At 34.9% G+C, this 21739-nt stretch overlaps 2 protein-coding genes across 2 annotated transcripts in view; one reads left to right on the top strand and one right to left on the bottom strand.

Moving 5' to 3' along the window:
• LOC135207951 (uncharacterized) overlaps positions 1-11891 on the top strand; it is a 21567-nt gene extending 9676 nt beyond the window's left edge. Inside the window, exons 2-3 of the mRNA XM_064239936.1 lie at positions 9271-9485; positions 10373-11891. Coding sequence (XP_064096006.1) covers positions 10520-10879 — 360 coding nt within the window. The 5' untranslated portion in view covers positions 9271-9485; positions 10373-10519 and the 3' untranslated portion in view covers positions 10880-11891. The remainder of the gene's footprint in view (positions 1-9270; positions 9486-10372) is intronic.
• On the bottom strand, positions 2331-21739 carry LOC135207950 (tyrosine-protein kinase transmembrane receptor Ror2-like). The gene is given in 11 exon segments (XM_064239935.1): positions 2331-7725; positions 13330-13485; positions 13918-14105; positions 14391-14633; positions 14805-14937; positions 15572-15715; positions 16277-16470; positions 17005-17173; positions 17708-17734; positions 21676-21720; positions 21722-21739. Coding segments are annotated over 11 exon segments (2220 nt in total). The 3' UTR covers positions 2331-6822.

Raw genomic sequence — 21739 nt, 5'->3', positions numbered from 1 at the left:
CCCTTCAAGCTTCGTTTAATATGGTCTGAGTGTTCCAAGGACTGATTAAATGTTCTGTAGAAGCTTTCTATATTAAGTCCATAAATTCCCTCTCGAGTGCTGAAACTTCAGTCATTACGTCATTACTGCTAAGTAGAGTTGTTAATCTTGATGTTATATGCACGGACGTGCACTAAACATCATGTTGTTTGTTTGATACCACCTTTGGAAGGTAATTTCGAATGATTCATTGCCAAACACTTACGGATATCATGTTTTCTCTTCTTTTATTCTTTTTACCAAAGTGTGCTACTGGTTATGGAGTTAATTTTATTATAGTTTTTTACTTGGTCATGTCGACTATGCTTTTCCACCGGTATTCAATAGAGTAAAACCTCCATTAACACACCCTTTTAGATCTGCTATGACCTCGAGTGAGTTTTTGATGTTTTTGAAATAGATTAAAATTTCTTTGTAAAAGCTGGAAATCGTTAACTTTTTTTTTAGCATGGTATATGGATATGTGATTTAGGCATAAAGCCAAGCACTGGGACCTATAGGGTCATTCAGCGGTATGATGAAAAATGAATGAAAAAAGAAATTATATAAATAATGAGTTTACAATAGACATGTGAAAGTTCAATGTTAAAAAAAAGGTAAAATCGAAGAGATTTAATTTCTGATGGAATTGAAACTGCCATAAACAAGATAAAAAGATATTGGATGGTATAAATGGAATATAATCACCTTTTAAATTAATTCGAAACTTAAACACATTGACAACATTTCTGTGATGAAATTTCTAGTTTCTATGTACGTATAGTGTTCCTTCAAATTTTTCTTGACTTGTTTAGAACTTCACACTTTAAGGTGGCCAGAGGACTTTGTTACACAGGATTTTATCGACCTCTCCTAAGAATATCTTTTAATTCTTTCGAAAATATGTCTCCTTGCCTTGAATTTAACTTCTTATAACACCGTTTTGCCTAACCAAATATGATTTTTGTATATCTCTTTAATCATTATTTTGGCGTTGCCATGAAGATAATTTGAATAGAAGTAAAGTTTCGAACTTACAGGCTGCTTTCTTTGTGCTTCTTGATCAACATTTATAGTGTTTTTCAGATTTTGTAACTACAATGGAAAAGGAGGAGTTCTCTGTATTCCTTTCTTACAGGGTCGAATTAGATTTCGACTGTCATATTATTGCATGGATATATTTCCAAGGAAGAAATTATACCAATTTTCTGTTATGATTTATAAAACCATTATTTCCATCAAAGTCATCATCTTCATGCCTTCCAGCATCCTGTGATGCAAAGGCCTATATGAAATTCTGCCACTCATAGTCTGTCTTATCCATTTTTATCCATGAATAATGTGCCTTTTCATTAGTGCTTGAATCCATTGAGGATTCATTGGGCAAATACACAGGCACAGGGGGGACATTCCTTATTTTGGATAACTATAAATGACCGTCATTTGTTATTATTTTGATCTTGGTTCTTATTTTTTTCCTCATACTTATTCTTTTTTCCACCTATAGGCATTTTATTCTATGGTGGATTGGAAGCTTGTCATTGAAGTAGCTTTTTAGCTAATTTCAAAATCATAATGCTTGTTTACTGCTGTTCTGGGGACAAACAGTATCACCTCTTAACATGTTAGACTTTGGTTAAATGGTTTGAGTAACTTTTCTTTGTTAATGGTTGCCATATCATCTTTGGTGTCATTTGGTGACCATAATACCAATTTGGACAAAACTGTATTATATAACCTACATATCATGCCCTCCTCTGATTGGAGTTTTTTTCCTTGACAAATATTTAATGTGTTGGATAAACAGACTTAATTCTTTCCTCCAGTTAAACCTTTGAGGTACTTTGTGTTACATGCATTTATTGCCCTACAGCATGCATTTTAGATTGATCTCATATTTCTTATTCCCAAAATCCAATTGCTGTATTTTAATAACAAACATATGGACGAGGCTTTCAGAGATTGTTAATAGAGACCACTTAACATATTTTTTCATCTTTTTAAATTTTTCTTAATGAAGACTCTTCCTTTGTATATATAGCATGCATTTGGGCTAAGATTTTGTGATAAGCATTGTGAGAGCTGTTTTGTTTTGAATACAAGTAGTTAGTTGTGCTTCTTGCTTAATTGAAAAACACTAATATTTAGATTACCCCAAACTTAATTTATACTATTGATTAGTAATTTCAGAAAGGTCTCGGTACATTAGTTATAGTAATTGTATTTTTGAATGTAAAGTAAATTCATTTGCCCTCAGATATCTGAGAACTTTCTTTAAGAGTAAAAGTGACAATTCAGAAGGATACAAAAACTTTATTAAATTTAAGAAATGTATTGCTGAAGGTTGGAATGTTACAGAACCAAGCTGGACGTATAAATCTTCGACACAAAAATTTTCCAGTAAAAAATATCCAGTACATATACTAAATCTAAATTTCAACATTAAACAAAAAATTGGTTCCGCTATGAAAATGTTCTGACTAGTGTAAATTATTGGGAACTTCTGCTTATTAGACATTATTTGACATGAGTCACTTGCATATATACCAAGTATACATTAGTACTCGGGTATAATATGGGTGTGTATAAATTACATTAATCATATAAACAATAAATTAGCATACAAAAATACTCCACACTGACACTGATTTGTACATAGCAATGATTTAGTTTTTTGCAACTTAATTTTTAATATTCTACTGATTCCCACACAAAATCTCAAGTGTACCGTACCATTACCTTGGTGAAAGGAATGAGCACTTACGTTCATAGACAGACTAACCACAGTAAGTGCTAAGCTCCCTTGAAACTTTTAGAAAACATGATCGATCATTTTCTTAAGACATGTCAGTACATCCCAAAAGCCTGCTTAGGGAGGCATTCAAGTACGTATTGTATATACAGTAGTTACACACATCAAAAATGCAAATCACAATGAAATCCAATTTTTATGCAGTCTTCACCATTCCAAAGCTGTAAGCTATTCACAACATCCAAGAAAATTTACACATAAAACTGCAAATCATGTCATTCATGTTTTTTTTTTCCCAAAAACAGTGTAAATAACCACAAGGTAGTTTGGCACAAAGTTCTTTTCCATGACAAATTATTGTAGATTGATGATGAGTAAATTTTAGAAGATGAAAATTCATAAATAGTCTCATAACAGTACGTACAGTGTAACGTACAGCCAGACAGTATATCATTAAATATGGATGACATAAATGCTTCTAAAGTCACTTTAAGGGGCTTTATGCTTTTTTCTTATGAACACTATATCAAAATTTTTCGGGAGGTATAAAATATCAAGTCGGCCCCCCCCTTTTTTTTTTTTATTTCTTCACTTAAGGAGCTTTGGCAGACAAAGTAATTTACAACAGACAATACTTACACATATTTGAAAAATTATGATACCACCTTTGGTCCTAAGCCTAATTTTCCTTAATCTTCAGTTTTAGGAGTTGCATTAATGATGTAGTCAGGCCGGCAATATGTGAAATGCTGTTCAAAGCTGAAGCAAAAGCGAATCCAAGAATCCAAGAAATTGTTACAGAAAAATAATACAATGTAAACACTGACCTGTTCATCAATAATTGACTTCACTTTGAATAAATAACTCAAACATCACAACACTCATGAAACTCAACGATTGATATACGTATATTTATTCTATTGTGTTCCAAATGTGCACATACCTTAATTTACCACCTACCAGCTGCTGGTCCCTTTTAATGTGGAATGCTGTGTTTTGACTGCAATTCAAGAAAAAATCCAACGAGGGAAGAAAACAATGTGTTATCTCCTAGTGTGTGAGAAAAGGTAACAAGACTTTTCTTAACAATATTGTGTTACCATGCAATGTGGTCTTACATGTACTTACAAAAATAAACCCCTGAAGTTTGGAAGGCATCTTACAACTGTATGTTACCTAATTTTCCCAAACAAAGAGAAATAAAGGACTAGAAAAACTTACAAAGAGGCAATAAAATTACTGTAGAACTTACAGCTGAAAAATTGTTTCTCATCATCATCTCTTAAATATTGTTCCATTGTGCAATACTGTTCCAGAACATAACATAAATGCAGTCAAAAATCAAGATTAACTTTATATGAAATAGGAATGTTTCTTGTAGAGTATTTAGCAAAACCAAACGAGATCGAGTTTGAAATTCTTGGAAATTCAGACAAATACTTACAGCACATTTATAGAAATTCTCTTATAAAATAACAAATGAAAGTAAGTTCACTACTGTCCTGAATTTTTCAGCACATTATTTATGGGTTTCAGCTCTTCACTTGCTATTGAGAAAAATATGCAAAAATTTTCTAAATGCTCTCGGAGCATTTTGTTTGTTATGCACCATACAGAATCCACATATTTCAAACTCTGAATTCTCTTGCATTTCAGTGGCTTCATCAGAACAATTCTTCCCTAACTATTGAAAGTAAATAAACTTGAATATAGTGTGTTTCACGCATACTGACTGTTAGCAAACCTTTATAATTAATATTTTTCAGCTTTATAGTACCATATATGTGTGATTTTTAGGAAGGTGTCCTAGTGAATTTAGATTAGATTACTCTCCAAATGGATCCTTTGGTAAGTGTTATTTTTATAGGTTACATTTTTGGGAGTTAAATTTTTCTCTTCTTTATGGAGATACACAGCATTCACATAACTTGTTTATAAGTACTTCTTGAATACCACTGTCAGTTAAAAAGATCTATTGGGAACCTTATTTAACTTAAAAAATGCTGCAGCATCTTCTGATTCCATTACACACGTAATGGCCTTGTCAGACCATGGAGTAGTTTCAACTTTGCAAACCATGAATGGTACAAAGGAAGTGAATGTACTAATAAACATCCACAGTGCATTTTATGTGCAGGATTGGTTGTTGTTGCTTTTTTTCATGTAGGTTATGCTATAGGAACTTGTTACTTCTACCTGCATTATTTATAGCCTATTTGTCTTTGCTAACAGAGCACTGTGACCATAACTTATCTGAGATTCTAAATTGTGATTTATAATAGCACTCTTTTTTTACAGGGAATATACTGAACAGTAAATTATTCCATAATTTTCTTAGTTTTCTTACTTTTATGTATCCATTATATTTAATTTTCATCTTTGCAACTATGTAGACTCAAAGCTTTGTTAATTTCAAGGTTTTACACATTCGTTTTCATAATTTCTCTGATAAAAATTCCAATGTAAACTTATGTACTAAATATACGCTTTAGTTATACTGTATGTGAACACTACTTTTATTACAACCATTTCGGTTTTTTTGTAAGAAATTTGTTTAAATTTCTTTGCACTGAATTCCTTTTTCCATTCTTTTTATGTTTTCAAACATACCCTATGTGTCTCTTTTTCTCTGATTTATTGTTGCTTCATGTACCCATCACTGGTACAGGACCTCTAAAATCAGTATACAGTAACCTCTTAACCATTTTCATTTGCTAAATAAGCATTCTTATACATATTAGCAAAATGTAATAGCTTATACGGTTGCTTGTAGTAATGCAGAAATTGTTACAAACTTGAATCATTGGCCTCTCTCTGTCTATTAAACATTTTCAAATGCAATCTGGGGAAAATCAGTTTACAGTTTTGTCATCTGTACTTTAGACTTTTTGTAGAGAGAAAGTTGTGCATGTTGCATCTGTTGTAATTCTTTTCTTTGTAAGAATCATTCATTTACTTACTGTACTCAAATGCTTTTTTACTACTTGTCATAAACTTCATGAACATGGCTACTTGATGCCAGTCACTCAATGGGCTGCTAAACAAACAAAAAAAAAGGAACACAATATAAAATGCTCTTCAATGTAAATTGTTGCAATATTTAATTTGAGCTGCTGAATCCATTACTTTATTTTATAATTGTTCTAGTTTGAGATATAGGTAAAATCCTCACTGTTATATCAGTTTATAAAAATGGATATAATAACTGACAAATTCCATATTGCCTCTATTAATTCTTGAGTGATGCCTCTTCTGCCGAGCATAAAAATTACTTTTAATTAAAACCGAGGAAAAGAAGTATAATTCCAGTAAAACAAAGTACAGGTTTTGATAACTTGGTAAATGTCAACTTAATGTTAAACACTAAAATTCAAAATGCTTCACTTTCTTTCTTTGTTTTTCCCTTGTTAATTACCTAGTCTTGTTTATTCAGTTGTTCCCAGTATGTTAGATTAAAACTACTCCTCAGGAAATACAAATGTACATATAATCATGCATTCAAGTGCTGCAAGTTTTGGGTATTAACTCCATCATACACCACATACTGAAACACTTTCATATGAATAAAAAAAAATGTTTTTATGGAAAACATTCATTCATACTCCTTTTCAAAGCATATAAAAAGAAAAATTCAATTTTCAAATCCTATATAAAACTTCTAAATGCCAATTTAACAAATCAGTGTTAAACAAAGCTGCCTTAAAAAAACATTATCAGTAGTATAATATTTACAGTACACACAGTTTAATTTACATGCCAGTACCTTACATAGAAGTTTGTGCTTTCACAAAACAATGTCGTCACACATTATTATTGTAAAATAAAAGAAAATGCCGTGATCAAGTTACAGGTATAAAAAAATTATAATGTAAATGTTAAAGGGTAAAAATTAACTTTGTTTTTAAATGCATGAAAACTAATATAAATTGAAATTCATACAAATACTGGCCAATATTTAATATCTAATGTCATCAAATTTTAAAATCGCTTAATGAGATTCACTTCACTATACAATCTACCTATATACAATGAGAGTTCAATTAATGTGCTTTTCATACTTGCTGAACACTAGGTTCTGGCGCACAGGAGCATGGGCGGGGGGTGGCAGGAGCTGAGGTTGACATGGCAGAACTAGGAGGCGGAAATGGAACACTCGCTGGACGCCCAGCAGCTAAGTCTGTTAACGCCTTATGTATTATGGGGAATGATGGTCTGTCGTGGGGACGACGTTGCCAACACCACGTCATGATTCCAAAGGTCTCTGGTGGACAGTGTTCTGGGGATGATAGGATACCACCTTCCTTCAAAAAACATACCACCTCTTCATGAGTCATTCCATAATAAGGCTGTAATGCAAAAGAAAATATTTCCCATAAACACACCCCAAATGCCCACACGTCACTTTCCACGGTGTATTTGTTATATAAAATGCTCTCCAGAGGCATCCACCGAATGGGTATTGCATCACTGTCATCACCACGGTAGTAATCGGCGATATAAATCTTTTGTGATAACCCAAAGTCTGCAATCTTAACTGTCATATCCTCTCCAATTAGACAATTTCGTGTTGCAAGGTCACGATGCACAAATTTACGATCAGACAAATAGACCATTCCAGCTGCAATCTGTGTAGCGATCCATAACATATCCTTATAATTGAGTTTTGTGTCACTAAATGTATCTCCATTAGATGACCTTACAATATAATTTGTTGGAGAACATGACCTTAAAAACTCGTTTAAATCCCCACGGCCCATGTATTCGAACAGAAGACACATGGGCCTTCCAACAGCACAGACACCCAGTAGCCTAACTATGTTTGGGTGATCGAATTCTGCAAGAATACAGGCTTCTCTTTCAAAGTCACCCAACATGTCTTCAGATGCTTCCTCTTTGAGTACTTTGACAGCAACCATTGTCAGCTCCTCCCCAGGTAACAGACCAGGTGCTCTACCCTGGAAGAGAAAAAAAAGGATTACTGCAGAGCCAAAAGTTTCTTCAAGCACTAAATAAAAGATTGCGACTAAACATACAAAGTCACTCGCCAGTATAAACGAGTGTTCAAAAAGCAAGTTGCTATGGTATTATAGTGCTGCTAAATTGCACGATGTACAGCACTACTTTAGCCTGTTATATACATATTTATGTACAGTACAGCTGTACATTACATGCACAACCTATACAGATTATGCCTAATGCATACCAATAATGAGTTGTAACATAGCAACATCAGTAACATCTATAGTTACTAACAGGTTGATATTACTTTTACTTTAAAACTTTGAATTAAAATTTGTAAAAACCATTTTGATAATGCACTGGGCTGTAATTTAAGAGTTAGTTCAACAAAAGAGAATTTTGTAAAGCTCCTCTTACTTCAAGGAATAAAACTCATGTTGAGAATTTTGTAAAGTTCCTCTTACTTCAAGGAATAAAACTCATTACCATATCTTGACATCAAATCCATAATGCCATTCTGCATGAAAACTTATCCTTTTCATTTAAACAAAGTTCAATATGGCCTTTCGTTTTATTATAAATACCAAACAATATATCCAATAGTTCACAAGCAATTCCGAGTAAGCAGATATGGGTAGCATTATTTTCATCTATGCATACCTAACATAATATAGGTAATCAAATATCAGGGCATCAATTTTGCCAGTTATATATTATTAGTCGGCTTCCTTCCTCTCTTGTTAGGCAGAAAAACTGTACACAGTGCCAGTGCCATGCTGGATAGCCCTAATTTCCGACATAATTCACTCTCATTATGCTGCTCACTTATAATGGTACAAATTCTGAAATAAAGCCTAAACTCATAAATACTACCTAGTTAAAACCCTTGACCATACATTAGCTTTTCACTATATATTTTTAGCTGTTGTAAACATCACAAAATGCCCAAGAAGTTGAACTTATGGCTATCCTTACAGGAGTGTCGAGTGGGAAGTATTTTGGAACTTGCCATTAAAATGGCTGTAGTCGGGTAGTAATCTAAATGTTTCTAAATTGTTGAGAAGGCTGTGTAAATATTAACTTTCATTTTCAACAGGTTTTTATTTTGCAAGATTACAAAATGATACATCAGTAATTAATAAAATACAGTAAATACAATAAATGTAAAGTTTAATGCTCCAAAGCAATACACTGTTAAGCATACTAGTGCAGTTGTTCCTCAAGTGCCAATATTTAATTTGTCTATGTATATTACATTAATTGCTTGTATATTGTTCCCTTTCAATTAGGGATAAATTGTAAAAATCTAAACTCAATAATCATACTCAGCTGGAGTAAAGGGTGGCTCGGTAAACAGTGAAGATGGATGTTTTGTTTGACAAAGGCAATCATACATGTCAATGTAAAAGAAAATATTTTAATAGTACCTCAAACCATAGCTTTTAATTTTACTCTTGCAATAGATAACTTCATTTTTCTACATTTATGTTTCTACATTTTGCACAACAGTAACTTTGGATGTCCATTTTTTACTTTTGCAGGGTTTGCCAAAAGGCTTAAAATAGAGGTGAAAATTACAGCATGACAAGTTGAAGAAGTTGGACAACTTAACTAGTTGAGACAAATCATCGGTGAGAAAAGATGACATTTCAAGACAAACCAAAGTAACTGTTAATAAATGGATGCTGCAAAGAACCTTGATGACTGCTTCTAGTAAAGTATGCTGTATGTACATGAAGCATTCTTAGTTAAAGAGGTAAGATCGCATAAAGGAATGTCTTTAATTTTGGTTTTGTTGTTTGGAATGTTGCTATATTTCACATATGCAAACCCTCAAGTCATTATGTGCTGACGCATCCAGTGTAGCAAATAATTCTTCGAAACCGACATGACTGAGAGCAATGTAGGCACTCAGAATACATGAAGCCTTTTTAGGACAAGGATGTTGAGGATTTGGTTGATATGTAGATCAACATTCCAACAATATACTTGCAGACCCTATTTCTTCCTTTTATGTTCCTCATCATCATCTAGATCACTTCTCCTGCCAATTACTAGAGTAAAATGTGTTCAGAACCCTCTCACAGGAAGTCCCATTGATCTCTAGTGAATGGCTTTCTCCTTCAAGCATTGGTGGCAGTGTTTGCTCACCTCTGAGCGGTGGTATCTGCTATAGGTAGGATTGACACTGGTCCTCAGAGTTTGCTTTTGAACCAATGACTTCCCATTCCTTCTGAGACTCAAGGACTCCCTTGGACCCTCTGCTCGTATTTCTGTCAAGGTACACCGAGAAAAGTTGGCAATACCTCCTGTATTGTTTGAGTACAGACATGGGTTCGTAAATACCAGTTCGCTGCATTATAATGCCACTGGATATAGTGGCAAGATGCATGCATAAGATTATGCAGAAGCCTGGTATGTTTGAAATAGTAGAGGCTATAGATGATTACTCATGCTAGCTATTGTGTATTCTTGCTTCAAAACAGAATTCTATACAATGTACAGAGTACTCTCTAGAAATACATCCTTCAAAAGCTACTTTATGACATTGTTAGAACTGTATTTACTGATGCAATGTCAGTCATTGCAAACTTTCCAACCATATATCTTGAAATCTCTCACTAATTGTTAACTATATTCCAGGTGCGAGACAACATATCTGGCGATTTCTCCGTAATGTTAAAAATGCTTGTAAGATTTCTTGACCTGTCATTGAGTTTGTGTCAGTAAATCAGAATACACCTTGATTCAGGCTATTACTTGCCGCCTTGTAAACTGGTGACCCCGAAGATGACTGACAACACCACAGCCACAGCAAGCATCCACCCACCACCCTTCAGCAAGCATCCACCTGCGACCCTTCACAACCAAGAGGCCTGGTTCTTCAGTGTGGAGACCATCTTCAGGTCTAAGATCTCCACATCCCACAAAGCCAACGATGTCCTCAAGTTCCTGCCAGATGACGTCTTTGAACAAAAAGCAGAATGGCTCGCCGACCAAATGACCACTGTCATCTACGAAGCACCGAAGGACCAGCTAAGGCCATCCTTCAGCATGCTGCCTGCCCTCAAAGCAAAGAAGTTCCTAGACAATGTGGGAGCAGCAACAGGAGACCAGCAACCGTCACAAGTCTACAAGCAACTGCGGTAGCTAATTACAATCCATGCCCAAGATAGCTGCCCAGAAACTACATTGGACCTTGTAAGAAAAGCCCTACTTGTAAAATTACCCTGCCAAACAGTCACAGCCAGTTTAAGGCATCAGCCAAGGACCTCAATTTTTTTGGAGATGGTCGACACTGTCCAGTTGGCCCCATGTCGACTGAGCTTACGCAGCTGCCCCACAGCCAGACATAAGGGACCAGACAGTCGACTGAGCCTATGCAGCTGCCCCACAGCCACACCTAAGAGACCAAACAGTGATCAAAAGGGCCCCGCTGCAATGGAGAGAGATAATGTACCAGCTGATGGTGGACAGGATGATAAACTGGGTATTCACTGAAGATTAAAACCACTCTCCATCCCACACTGCTTCTGTTGCTTTGCCTTACTGTGTCCATAAGTCTTCATACCTATGGTAGAGTGAAGGTAGTAGGGCCTGTTTTCAGTATTGTAGGGATATCTCTACAAGCATGACAATCGTTAGTACTGCTGTCTCACATTACAAGACCCTAATAATAAGTTTTTTCTTCTTGACTATGGAATGAAGAGGACAGTCACTCATCAGTGCTTGTCTAAGTAGTTATACAGTATATTGCCATTGAATGCAATCATTTGTTTGTTATGAACATCATAAATATTACTGATGGAATTCATTTCCTAAATACATACATTGCATGTCTCCAACCTCCTAGTTTTTTCATTGCAAGTGCTGAGGCATAGGGGTGGGCCATCCCCATGCCTCAGCACTTGCAATGAAAAAACTAAGAGGTTAGAGACATGCAATGTATTGTATTTAGGAAGTATATTTCATCAGTAATATTTATGGTGTCCATATAAAATAAATGACTGCATTTGATGGTAATATATATCTACTTAGACAGGCAATGATGAATATTCTAAATGCTTACAATGGCACATCTGATTATGATTATAAAAAAATAAAACTGTACTCTCAAACATTTCCTGCCATTTTTGTCCTTAATAAACAATGCTACAGAATCTATATTGTTTTAAATATATATCCTTAACTATCTCTGCCTAGACAATTTTGGACAATTGAATTAGGATGTAACCAGTTTCTATTATGCACTACTACATTAAAGTTGTAAGAGTTTTATTGTAAAAGCAAGAAATGCAAGCAAAGTTCTGAAAACTAATATATCATGAGGCTATTCTGGCCCATACTGCATAAGTGTTTCACATAATATCCATTTACAATCTGACAAGTAATACTGTAAAAACTGGACAGATAGCATTCGTGTGTGCAGGAAAAAACAGGTCTCCCTACAAGACTCTTATTAGTACTCAAATTATTTTAATTTGTTTAATGTATTATAAGATGGAAAGATCATGTCTTAACACCAGAATGCCTCCCTAGTTTTAGAGGGGTCCAGATTTGTTACATCAGATGGGAAAGAGCAACTTTAAGGAGGCTGAATGGCTACTTGTGGTTGAAAACAATAATGAAGACAGCAGGCATGGAAGCAATGTGAATAAAAAAATAGCCGTGGATAGATGATACTGTATCGAGTAAGATTTTCATCTTAATATACAAATGTAAGTAAACAGAAACATGAGGAAGAAAGGCTATATTAAACAGCAATAGTAAAGAGGCTTCTTGAGTTGGGGATTCCAGATATCTGGAGAATAAATAAATAACAATCACAGACATCAAGTATAAAAGATGAATGGTTTACCATCAGTTCAGAGGCAAACAAGCAAGATGATAACCTAATTAGTCTCCATGAACAGGGAGGATGGTAACCTTGAACAAGGCTACCTTTTTATAGAAGTCATTAAGTGGCACCAAGAAGTCAACTACAAAAGAAGAGAATGGCAGCAGCTAAACTGGAAGAGCCAAGTTTTAACCATAAAAGATGCCATAGAGCATAAACTCAAAGAAAATTACGAAAATAACAGCATCGGAGTACTACCCTGATGCTTGTCAAGTTAGCAAAAATAAGAACATTGAGAATGAATCCAACATCGGAGGTGTTATTACACAACAGTACTCGATATTTAATCAAAGCACCTCAAGAATGTTAGTCACTTGTAAATCTGGACAGCTTTACCCTTCACCTCTTTATTCCAGAAAACTGCATTGTCTGTAGGAAAAATGTTGACCAAAATATCCTTATTTATGGCTGCTGTTTTATTATTTTTTTATTTGCTGAGCTGAACCATATATAGGTGTTCTTGTTTCATTTCCTCAAGAAACAAGAACAACCTCTTTGATCTCAAGGGATAAACTCATGTTAATACATTTTTCACTTTCACAGTTTAAAGTCAGCGCAGTTTTACTAAGGTAAACCAACACCATTAAAAGTGGTTCATGTGACAATTTTTTTTTAAATGCAGTGAATTTCCATTTAAATTTAAAAGATTGACAGTAAATGTTGCTTAAAAGGACAGCAATTAAAATGACTGTAATTTACATACCTGGAATACTCTGCCAAATGCCCCTTGTCCAAGGTCACGAATATAAATGATACTGTTACGATCATACTGTAGCTTCTCAAGCTTGGGATTAAGCTGAGCACACGTCTGATGATATGCAGAATTGCTTGGAAGTTTGGTTAAATCTATGTCAGCCTCCTGTAAATAAAATATGAGATGAATATAATCTGTCGGAAAATATTTTTTAATAAATAAGCAATTTAGATAAGCAAGTACCAGTTTGTTTACGATTATGGGCAATGGAGTTCCTCAAAATGTAAATATTTAACTTACTTGCAAAAGATTTTTAATGAATTTCTGTTGCTTTTAATTATCTAAGAAACCACACTATGACTGACTACCTTGCAGTTCTAGAAATCTTGTATCACAGCCATTCCTACCAATAACATCAATAACAACAGCTAAACATGAATCAAAAGCAAAGGATGAGGGATATATGAATTCTTATCTGGTAAAGGACTCCAGTGAACTTCAAAATCATCCCAAGTCCTGGAAGAGTAAAGGTTAAAACATCCACATTAAAAGGCACCAGGCTAAAGTAAAATGAATGAAAGACATTTGCACACTAACCTGATTATTTGGTGTGGAGTATCCATGACGTGTCTGAACTAACTTATGTATCAACAAGGCACTCAAAGCAAGGAGTAGTAGGCCACCTAGTCCTGCTCCACCAGCGATCAGCATTAGCCATGGACTTAATAGTTCTTCATCATGCATCTCATTAGCCAGGCCTACACCTGTACCAATGGATTCTTCACCTACAAAAGAAAAAAATTGAAATCTATACATTAGTCCAAGAATCATAAATAAGTCACTGTCAAAAACCTCTTATAGAATTACAGTAGATTACATTTGTTCTTTCACTTTTTTTTGTCAAAATTAAGAGGCATGGCAGTCTAAAAAAAATTGTTTAAACATTTCATAAAAGATGCTGTTTCAACCGCTAATATATGGTAAATAATATAAGACAGTAATGTTCACTACTTTTCCCGCTAGAAAATAAAAGAAATGCTGACATTTAGAGTGAGTAATATTGCACCAACCACAAAGTGGAATGCTGCAGTGCTGCCATCGGATTTTTGGGTCTGTGGTGTAACACCAAGGGTATGGCTCTTCACCGCCTGCATTTCTACAGTAATTTTCTGCATCCTGCACTTCAGGAAACACATCTGGAGGACGGTGATGACTATGTGGTGTCTGAGAATCCCATCTCTGGCAGGCAATGCCATTACTAGTGACATTTTTTGTTCCAAAGTACCATCGCCCTCTTCCTATCCTACAATCATCTGTAAAAGATGATAAGAATGAATTTTTATATATCAACATTTACATTTAATATAAGAACCTTGCAGATATGACAAAGATCTCCAAGTGAAACAACATGTTTAAACAATATACCCTTTTGCAAAGCAAGTTTAATTAGTGATTAGAGTAAAAAAAATCCCTTATACACTTACATGTAACTTCATCAGGGTTGATTGATGTTAAACCTATGTGTGAACACACACGTCGGGATCCGTCCCCAAAACTTTCAAGTTTCTCACAGTCAGGCAAGCGGAAGTGCCTCCGAGATTTGAATACTCTATTTTCCTAGAAAAAAATTATGGATGTTAGCTGTAAATAAAATTGTAAACAAATGAAAACAGTGAATGATGGCAGAACATAGAAGGGAATATGTTCAGGAAAAAAAAACATAAAGAAAACTTTGAAAGTACCAAAGCAACCTGGAAAAAAAAAACACGATAGGAGACATTAAGAATGAAATCTTCTGGGGAACTAGGTGAAACGTAAGTCCAGGTCTTTCAATTTAGCCCCAAGCCTTGTAAATGGTAGCTCAGCTCTCTATCACCGAGCTTTCACTGGAATTTACAAAGAGTGGGAGCATTAAGAGAAAAGTTAGAAGGCTATTAAACTTGTTTACACTGACAAATTACTTTGATATTTGACTCTCATGAGAAAATGCATCTGGCACCAGACTGTCCAGTCCGAGGAGGTGGTACAACAGGACCTATCACCAATCAACAGAAACTACCTATACTGATTTAAAGAACCACTTGGAAAGTGCCACCAGAGACGAAGCATACAGTCCTACTTAATTTAGATAATAACTAGACTAGTAAATAACTCTGCGTAGACAAAATTTTAAACATTTTTGCAAAAAACAAAGGAATAAAAGTATACTTAAACATATTTGCAAAAAACAAAGGAATAAAAGCACACTTACTTGTTTATTTTGCTCAATAAGAAGCCACTCATTTACACAGAAGAGACTGCGTACTGCTATGCAGTCTTCACGGCACAGAGGCAGGCCAACCTGGTAACCATCCTCCAAATGACACTCGGGAAATGCGTATCGACAAAGTAATTTCTAAAGAGAAATGGAAAAAATAAAGAATATTTTGTTATATAAAAAGTAAAAGAAGTACATAGTTCGTACTACTATTATTTCTGTATATGCAATGAATTTAAAATTTACATTCAATACAAATCATACCTGCAATAACTGTCAAATACTTTTAAGACTAATTGAATATCCATAGAGTCTTAATCAAATATACTGTACATCACTCATGAATAGGTCAAAATAATCTGCAAATCTTGTATTAAAATTTATATTACCGCATTCAAATGTCAAAACTGCATCCCAGAGAAAATATCAGACTGAACTATACCTCTGGATCAAATTACAATTACTAGCTTAATTAAAGAATGTTACATGTCAATAATCTTCTACTGTAAGGAACATAACTTCACGATTCTCTCCAAGAATTATACTGCTATTTCCATAACTATAAACTAAAGCAAGACTCAACTAATGTTATCTTATGTAAAAAAAAAAAAATGAATCAATAACAACTACCTCAACAGCATGATAATATAAAGGACATCAGCTTTTCACAAACCAAGGTAACAAAGCCATAATACAAACCTCAGCAGCGGTGCGACACGGCTCGCGAAAGTTATCAATCATTTCTGCCCATAATTCTCTGGTAATGTGCTCATTCAACCAGCCTCCCTTGTCAGTAGCAGTGATATTGTACCAAACTAAGCCCGTGCCCCCCAGGTGATGCCGGCACACTCGACCATTATACGGAGCGCAGTACCCCAGGGGGCGTCTTATGGCTGGAATACAGAAATGGAATCAATCTCTCATTTTATTTGTCAATCGCAGGAAGTTACTGCATGCCGCTGATAGATGTGGTATGGTGTAATTGCTTGTCAACGGTATTTTTACGATTTGTATTACAGGTTCTTGTAAACACATGTAAACATGTAGGTGAAATTGGACATAATTTGTTATTAAAAATAATAATCATTATCTAAATATATAAAATCAAAATAAACTAAAAAAACATAGAATGTATCATATTAAAGTGATTAATATATCATGTTAAAATACACTACTAATATTTACAAATAAAATTTATACACGAATCCAATGCCTTTGTTAAAATAGTTAAAATACGCTACTAATATTTATATACAAAATACAATGCATTATTGAAATGACAAAAAAAAGAGGGCACTATAAACTATACGTTTCAAATTTGCAAAAAATTTCGAACTTTAAAAAAATGTCAAATTTTCAAAAAAATAAAAAATAAAATAAAATAAAAATAAAATGTATATATAAAAAGTACTAATTCTCAGACTTACGACTGACAGGATGGACGACGGACACTGTGAAAGTCCTGGAATCGGAGGTGCGGCGTCCCTGGATGACGTTATCAGCAGAGCAGGTGTAGTTGGCAGTAGCAGTGGCGTTGACTGTCAAGACTGACCGAGCGTAGGTCGTGAAGGGAGTGAATTCTATGCCGTGTATAACCTGGAAGAACCCAAGTCCGGTTAGTGATTATGTCCTCTACTTTGGACTTTACTTATTGGAGTAGCACTTTTCTCTTGGAAGTCCATGAACTTATAGGAATTAGTATATACCTCAGGGAAGTCCATTTCAAATTTCTCTTTTAAAGTTTAGGGTATGTGGGCTAAACTTTATTTAATACAATAGGACTTTCCTCTTGGAACTCCATGAACTTACAGGAATTATACACCACAGGGAAGGCCATTTAAAATTTGTCTCTAGAGTTTAAGGAAGTTAAGTTAAATTACACGTCATGTATAACTCGTAAGAAATGATATGATAATACTGAAGTTCAAATTCCTATCAAGTAAATATTCAAATATGTTCTTTCTAAATGTAAATTAAGAATTTTGGTGGGTATTTCATTTCTGGGATAAGTGTAAATTACAAAGCTTAAAGCGTACAGTTCTCTCCCACCATATTTGAACTTACAGTACTAATGGGGCCTGAGAAGCAGAACGATTTATATACATAAAACTTATACATGGTATTCCTTACCTCATTCTTCCACTCATACATGGGCAGCTTCAGGAAAAGAGAAAAAAAACAATTGGTGAGAAATCAATTGCTTCCATTTGGGAAGTGACGACATAAGATTCTGTTGAGCTCCATTCTTATAGAACGATTATGATCTCCAGATCTTAAATATAACGACATTTCTTGCAATCTTCGAACCTATACCATTCTCCCTGTTTACCGGGGCATCCTGTACTCAATTAGGAGGCGCCGGCACGCAATGCCAATTACGGCCCCGTAATTACCTCTGGGCGTTGATATACGACGGAGGCTGTACCCAACTATCTTGCCTTCTATTAAGGACGCTCAACCTGACGTGATCGGCTCATTACCAAGTCTTTTGCTTTTTATTCAAGGCTTCATAAAAGGAGAAAGGTGTCTTCAGTGTTTCTTTCACACACTTCGAGAGCTTTCAGGGTACGGAAAATAAATACCAAAATTCGCCTCTCAGCAATTTTCCTTATTTTAAAGTTGCTTTTTAATAAAAATAAAAGATAATAATAATACAACTGTGAATTTCATACTTAGGCGAATTTCTTCAAGTTTTTTTTTTATTTCGTATTTCAAGGCTTGCCTAAAAATACTGCAGAAAAGAGATGTTAAGAGATCAATAATCACGGTGGCAATTAAAATACATAAAGGAAAAAAGTGACACTACTTTTATCAAACTTTTCATCTCATTTTCATATTTCTAATAAGACCAATGCATTCACATTCTCGACTCCAAAACGCTAGCCTGAAGAACTGTATTTCAAGTGCAAAAAATATATATTGTATAGATAACTTTCCTTTATTCAGGATGCGACGCCAGTAAGAATTAATAAATCAATCAATCCTTTATTCAGGAAAGTCATGTCTGTTAACATTATTGGATAAAGAGAAAATGGAAATGGTACAAATATGTTTTGAGAGAGAGGCGCCCAAGATTCTGTCTGTGAATGGGCAGTGACTCACTGAAACGCTTTACTCTCCTGAACTTACATCTTTCAATTCTCAGAGACTAGTTTGTGTTCAAAAAATAGTTTTACCCCTTGAAAATCAGCGGGTATTGTATATTCATGACAATTATTGACTGCAAAAATCATTACATGTTTCAAACGCATTATGTAACTTTACAAGTTTTATTACATTGCCTTCATCTATGATGCAAAAACGGATTCATAACCTCGAGTTATATCTATGTAGCATCTCTGCACAGTGACCCCGTCTTTAGTGACACCTAAACCTTTGTGGAGGCGAGTGTATCACTTCTTTCGGGATATAAGATTCTTCCTTTCCTTCTCATTTTGTTTACCCTCAATATTGGGATGGGATGCCCATACCTTAGGTCTTCTTGTAACAAAGGCGTAAGCCTATAAGACACGGAACACTATCCGTTGATATTCTAAGCCAAAGCTATATGCATCACTTAAGATATATTAGTAAAATCTAAAATTCTATTTACAGAGAGAAGTTTGAACAGCTTATAAGTAGAGATTTGCTAAATGCATCGCAAGGCACCACATCAGCAGTATAAATATATACAGATTTAAAAAAAGCAACGCTCAGTTTGAATCAACTTTGAAGAAAAATAACTCATCAAAAGCAACTTGTCGGCGGCAGCTTGTTCGAAAGCAGAAGCCTTTGGTACCTGGCAACGTTTTCGGAGTTTAACAAACGGCCTTCGTTCTCTCGCCTTACTTCATGCAATATTGCATGCAACAAGCAAGTCTTCATCAGCTAATGGCCCACGACGGCTGGAAAAGACGGGAGGATTATAGACCGAACTTCCAGCCTATCATACTAACGTAATTTAACTTGAGTAGGAGTTTTTTTTTTTAAAATGCAATCACCTGTATGCAAGAGATGAGTAGAAGTTTCGGGGGATAAGGGAAGAGGAAATTACGGGGGTCCGAAAAGTAAAGAATGGGAAACAACCACTTGCTGTTTTGTGAGACAACTCAACACTAATGCAATCACGTCGAATTTTCATCGTAAAACATATTCACGAATAACGCACTGTGGCAAATACAGACGCGTCATTGTTCTCCTGAAGAATATAATGAAACTGTGCATTGAGAAGTTAAAAAATAAAATTACAAAAGGCACCTGCTCCAGTTCTTTATAAAAAACACGACAGATAATATTGTTTATCAAAACACTAACGAAAATATACAGCCAAGTTTATTAGTGATAAACTTATATAAATACTCTACCCGCATCACTTTATATCCAAAGCGTCTTAAGAGCCTGCTCCCTAGACGTACATCATCATCATCATCATCTTCATTAAAGCTCTCTGTTATCATATCACTATCACTTATCATTTCCTCAGGATGATGCTCTCTCTCTCTCTCTCTCTCTCTCTCTCTCTCTCTCTCTCTCTCTCTCTCTCTCTCTCTCCTTCTTCACAATTTTCTTAAAAGATTCTATTATTTTAAATGATTAGCATTTTCTCTCTTTCAGACTATCGTCACAACCTTGTTACGTAATTGTAAGTCCCGGTTACTTCCTCTCTCTCTCTCTCTCTCTCTCTCTCTCTCTCTCTCTCTCTCTCTCTCTCTCTCTCTTTAATAGGCATTTCAGGTCCCATTCTCCCGGTAAATGGAAATAGTAGTTACTACCTCGTTTAATGACATAAAATACGAAATTACTTTTTATGCCTCAGAGAATATACAACGAGACTCGTCTGGCAATATGTTTCATAAGTGGGGCAAAACAAACAAGTGAGGAGAAAGGCGGTGGTGGGAGGGAGGGGAGGGGAGGGGGGAGGGGGAGGGGGAAGGGAAATTTCCCTTTTACGTACCTCATCACAATGCCATAATGGCTCTGTAATCTGGCAACGCTTTGTAAAATCTGGCCCGAAAAATGAGAGAGCGCGCGCGCGAGAAAAAAAAAAAGATTAAACGTATTTTACGAAAGTTGGCGAAATTCAGCAGAACTGACTTGACTTACGTACGTTTTGGTAAAACTGTATAACTAAATCAAACTGGCCCAGCAAAAGAGTTAATGCTGTTTTCGATGACAACACGTGCGTGTGAAACAACACACAGCTTTCCGTTTTTAAAGGCAAATAGGTCGACACGTTTTCCCAGTGACGAAAATAAAGTAGCTGGATAAAAAGCAATGATTAATTATCACATTTTTCTCACTAATACAACCAGTTCCAACTACGTGAAATGATAAATGTCACAGAAATAACTTAAAACGTGGAGAAACATTAGTTTACAATTCACCATTTAAAGAATTTATGAAGTTCAAAGCTAGAACAACCAGATTACTGTTAGGGAATAATAATTTTTAATATTATTATTATTATTAATAGCAAGCAATTATTTGAATTTATTTCCATTAAAAAAGACAAAAGGAAAAAAAAACAAAAAAAGTCCATTTCATTTTAAACCGAACCAAAGTTATGGAATTTTCTGCACAAAGGTTTCATTCACGAATCAAAAGGTTAAACATGCAAGTGATATTACATATTGAACTGTTTTCCTCTCGAGAAACCACCGTTAGATTAAACAATTTAACAGAATTCCAAGACACGAGTAAAAAAACAAAGAACCAAGGGAAGAAGAAAACGTGGATAAAAGAAATCGATAAATTGAAATACTAACAAATAAAGGTAAATATAACGAAAAACAAAGATCATGGAATTTGGACATATCAATGTAACACAAAAAAATCACTACATCATTTTCATCATTTACGAAGATCAACAAAACATCTACGCAAAAGAAGTCTCTTCAGTAGAACAAGAACGAACTAAGAGAAGAAAAGAAAACGTAGAGAAAACATCGGCAAATAAATACAACAAGCAAATCAAAACAAATATAAAGAATATAAACAGATCGTGATAAATCAATTTAAAAAGGGCATTACTGCATGCTTTCCAGCATTTACCAAGATACCAATCTCCAACCTCTACCAAATACATCGAGGAAAGTATGAGAGACAATCCACTGACTTACCGGTTCGCCATCCCTAGACCACTCGATCTCGGGTATGGGGTCCCCATAGGGCGACGCATTGCAT

This window comes from Macrobrachium nipponense, chromosome 34 (genome assembly GCF_015104395.2).
Source record: "Macrobrachium nipponense isolate FS-2020 chromosome 34, ASM1510439v2, whole genome shotgun sequence".
Taxonomy (NCBI): domain Eukaryota; kingdom Metazoa; phylum Arthropoda; class Malacostraca; order Decapoda; family Palaemonidae; genus Macrobrachium; species Macrobrachium nipponense.
This window is presented reverse-complemented; position numbering and strand designations above follow the sequence as displayed.